The sequence below is a fragment of the Durio zibethinus genome, unplaced genomic scaffold (assembly GCF_047325235.1).
Source record: "Durio zibethinus cultivar Kanyao isolate XHJ-2024 unplaced genomic scaffold, ASM4732523v1 HiC_scaffold_193, whole genome shotgun sequence".
NCBI classification, from domain to species: Eukaryota; Viridiplantae; Streptophyta; class Magnoliopsida; order Malvales; family Malvaceae; genus Durio; species Durio zibethinus.
In genome coordinates, this window is record NW_028322816.1 from 34,434 (window position 1) to 37,639 (window position 3,206).

General features: G+C 34.2%; 1 protein-coding gene across 1 annotated transcript; it reads left to right on the forward strand.

Annotated features, from left to right (window-relative positions):
- Positions 1-221: 221 nt before the first annotated feature.
- On the forward strand, positions 222-2,331 carry LOC149509336 (cytochrome b6). Its single transcript, XM_089757739.1, has 2 exons — positions 222-622; positions 1,447-2,331. Exons 1-2 carry the CDS (start codon positions 617-619, stop codon positions 2,086-2,088), a joined length of 648 nt encoding a protein of 215 aa, XP_089613865.1. The 5' UTR covers positions 222-616; the 3' UTR covers positions 2,089-2,331.
- Positions 2,332-3,206: the final 875 nt, after the last annotated feature.

Here is a 3,206-nt window from a genome sequence, read left to right on the forward strand (position 1 = left end):
TCCCTTAATTGTTGAGAGGGTTGCCCAAAGGCAGTATATAAGGCGTACCCAGTAAAACTTACAAGTAAACCAGATATAGAGATGGCGACTAAAGTTGCTGTTTCCATTATTATATAATTATATAAATAATATATATAAATATAAATATAAATAATATAAATATAAATATAATTTCAAGATCACAATGGATCTATGATAAGATCGTTTATTTACAGCGGAATGATATACAAAGTCAACAGATCTCACTGAATACAAAATAAGATTTATGGCTACACAAACCGTTGAGGGTAGTTCTAGATCTGGTCCAAGACGAACTGTTGTAGGGGATTTTTTGAAACCATTGAATTCGGAATATGGTAAAGTAGCTCCTGGATGGGGAACGACTCCTTTGATGGGTGTCGCAATGGCTTTATTTTCGATATTCTTATCTATTATTTTGGAGATTTATAATTCTTCCGTTTTACTGGATGGAATTTCGCTGAATTAGATTCACAAGAACCACGAAGCCTCGCTTTTCAATACAAAAAGTGAAACTTTTAGTTCTCGGATTTTTTTTAGCCCATTCTATTTTGGTAGTTCGACCGCGAAATTTTTTTTGTTTCTGTATTTCCGGAATATGAGTGTGTGACTTGTTATAATTGATCCTATTGATAGTACAGAAAATGGGTCTGTCCTCTTGATCGAGATAGTTTTATCCCGTCGGATAGCCATTCTAGTATCTGGAGCACGGAATATATGAAATGGATCACGAAGTATTCGAACTATGATTCATACTTAATATTCAAACCTCGCGGCCGGACTCAAAAAAAAAAAAAATTTTCAAAGAAAGAGGTTTTTTATTTATAAATCGAGAAATTTTTTCTTCTTTCAAACTCTCATTTAGTTTATGCTTATTTTGATCAAAGGACAAACCTTTCTTTTCTTTGTATTTTTATTTATTATATCTATTCTATTCATTGAATAAGTGATGATCCAATAATTCTTACTCAAAGAATCTTTGGACTTAGTTTGAAGGTTTTATTGAATCATCGCGGTTCTGGTATGAATCTGAAGTTTCAATTGATTCATAGGGTCTTAACAAGAGAATTCCTATTAAAAATAAAGAAAACAAGAATAAAGCCACATTCCATATAAATAACAAATCAAAGCAAAGAAAAAGAAAAGAAATAAGTAGGTAAATAGAAGATTCAAGAGGCCTGATCAACATAAAGACGAATGCGCCGACTTGATTTTTTGGCATTATAATTACAACTACAAAAAAGAGCTTTCGGATTTTTACTCTTTTGTGTCTTCAGATAAAATTGAATGAAAAGATTAAGAAGTTTCAAACTTTCTATTCCATATCCGTTTCAGCTATTATTTGGGTGTTTTTGTTTGAGCTGTACGAGATGAAATTCTCATATACGGTTCTCAGGGGGGGAGTCCTCTTGGTTTACCTATCTCAATAAAGTCTATGATTGGTTCGAAGAACGCCTCGAGATTCAGGCGATTGCAGATGATATAACTAGTAAATATGTTCCTCCTCATGTTAACATATTTTATTGTCTAGGAGGAATTACGCTTACTTGTTTTTTGGTACAAGTAGCTACAGGATTTGCTATGACTTTTTACTATCGTCCAACCGTTACTGAGGCTTTTACTTCTGTTCAATACATAATGACTGAAGCTAACTTTGGTTGGTTAATCCGATCAGTTCATCGATGGTCGGCAAGTATGATGGTCTTAATGATGATCCTGCACGTATTTCGTGTCTATCTCACTGGTGGTTTTAAAAAACCTCGCGAATTGACTTGGGTTACAGGCGTGGTTCTGGCTGTGTTGACTGCATCTTTTGGTGTAACAGGTTATTCCTTACCTTGGGACCAAATTGGTTATTGGGCAGTCAAAATCGTAACAGGCGTTCCGGAAGCTATTCCGGTAATAGGATCGCCTTTGGTAGAGTTATTGCGTGGAAGTGCTAGTGTGGGACAATCCACTTTGACCCGTTTTTATAGTTTACACACTTTTGTATTACCCCTTCTTACTGCTGTATTTATGTTAATGCATTTCCTAATGATACGTAAGCAAGGCATTTCTGGTCCTTTATAGAGAATATAGACCATAGCTATATTGTAACCAATCATTTATCTTATTACTTGCCAATCATTTATCTTATTACTTGGGGGAGGAACAATAGTATTTCATTGCTACAAATATGGATTGTTGAAAAAAAAAAAAAAATAAGACATGTATTTGGATATTTCCTTTCAACTCCACAATATTCTATTATTTATTTGATATGACATGAATAGTTGAAGGGAATTCCCCGAAGAGAAAATGGATTATGGGAGTGTGTGACTTGAACTATTGATTGGGCCATGCAGAAATATGCCTTTATCTGCTACATTGGAATTCACAACCAAATGTGTCTTTGTTCCAACCACCGTGTAAGCCCCATACAAAGGATAGGCTGGTTCGCTTGAAGAGAATCTTTTCTATGATCAGACCTGACGATGTCGTGTATGAACAGGGCTCCGTAAGATCCAGTAGAATAAGTGATTTGGCATAATGCAAATTAGATTTTATTTATTTATTTTTATTTTTTTTTTACTTTCTTATCTTAATAGTATGAAAATACATTCATTTCTTCTGCATCGACCCGATTTATTATTATTATACTATCGGAGTGAAACAAGGGATCTAAAGAAGAGCAAAGGCTAGACTATATTAGTAACAAGTAAATCCTTTGTATGTAAAAAATCTCGATATATTTTTGGGATAAAGGTGAATCGCAAGGCCTAAGACGACCCAGAAAGCACTTGATCACGATCAACTTTGTACGCCTACTTGGGTATTGAGCATTTACCTGTAAAAATGGCATTCCTTGGAATGTATAGTTGCAACTTCGTAAAATGGAATCAGGTAACTTTTTTCTTACATATGAAATCATTCATATATGTGTGGATAACATATAGATTCATTTTATATGTATCCGTTTGTATCCATTTGATTCGATTGATTTTTGCTTGAGCCGGATGATGAAAAATTATCATGTCCGGTTCCTTCGGGGGATGGATCTAGAAAAATTCACCTATCCTAATAACAAAAAAACCTGACTTGAACGATCCTGTATTAAGAGCTAAATTAGCTAAAGGTATGGGTCATAATTATTATGGGGAACCCGCATGGCCCAATGATCTTTTATATATTTTTCCAGTAGTAATTCT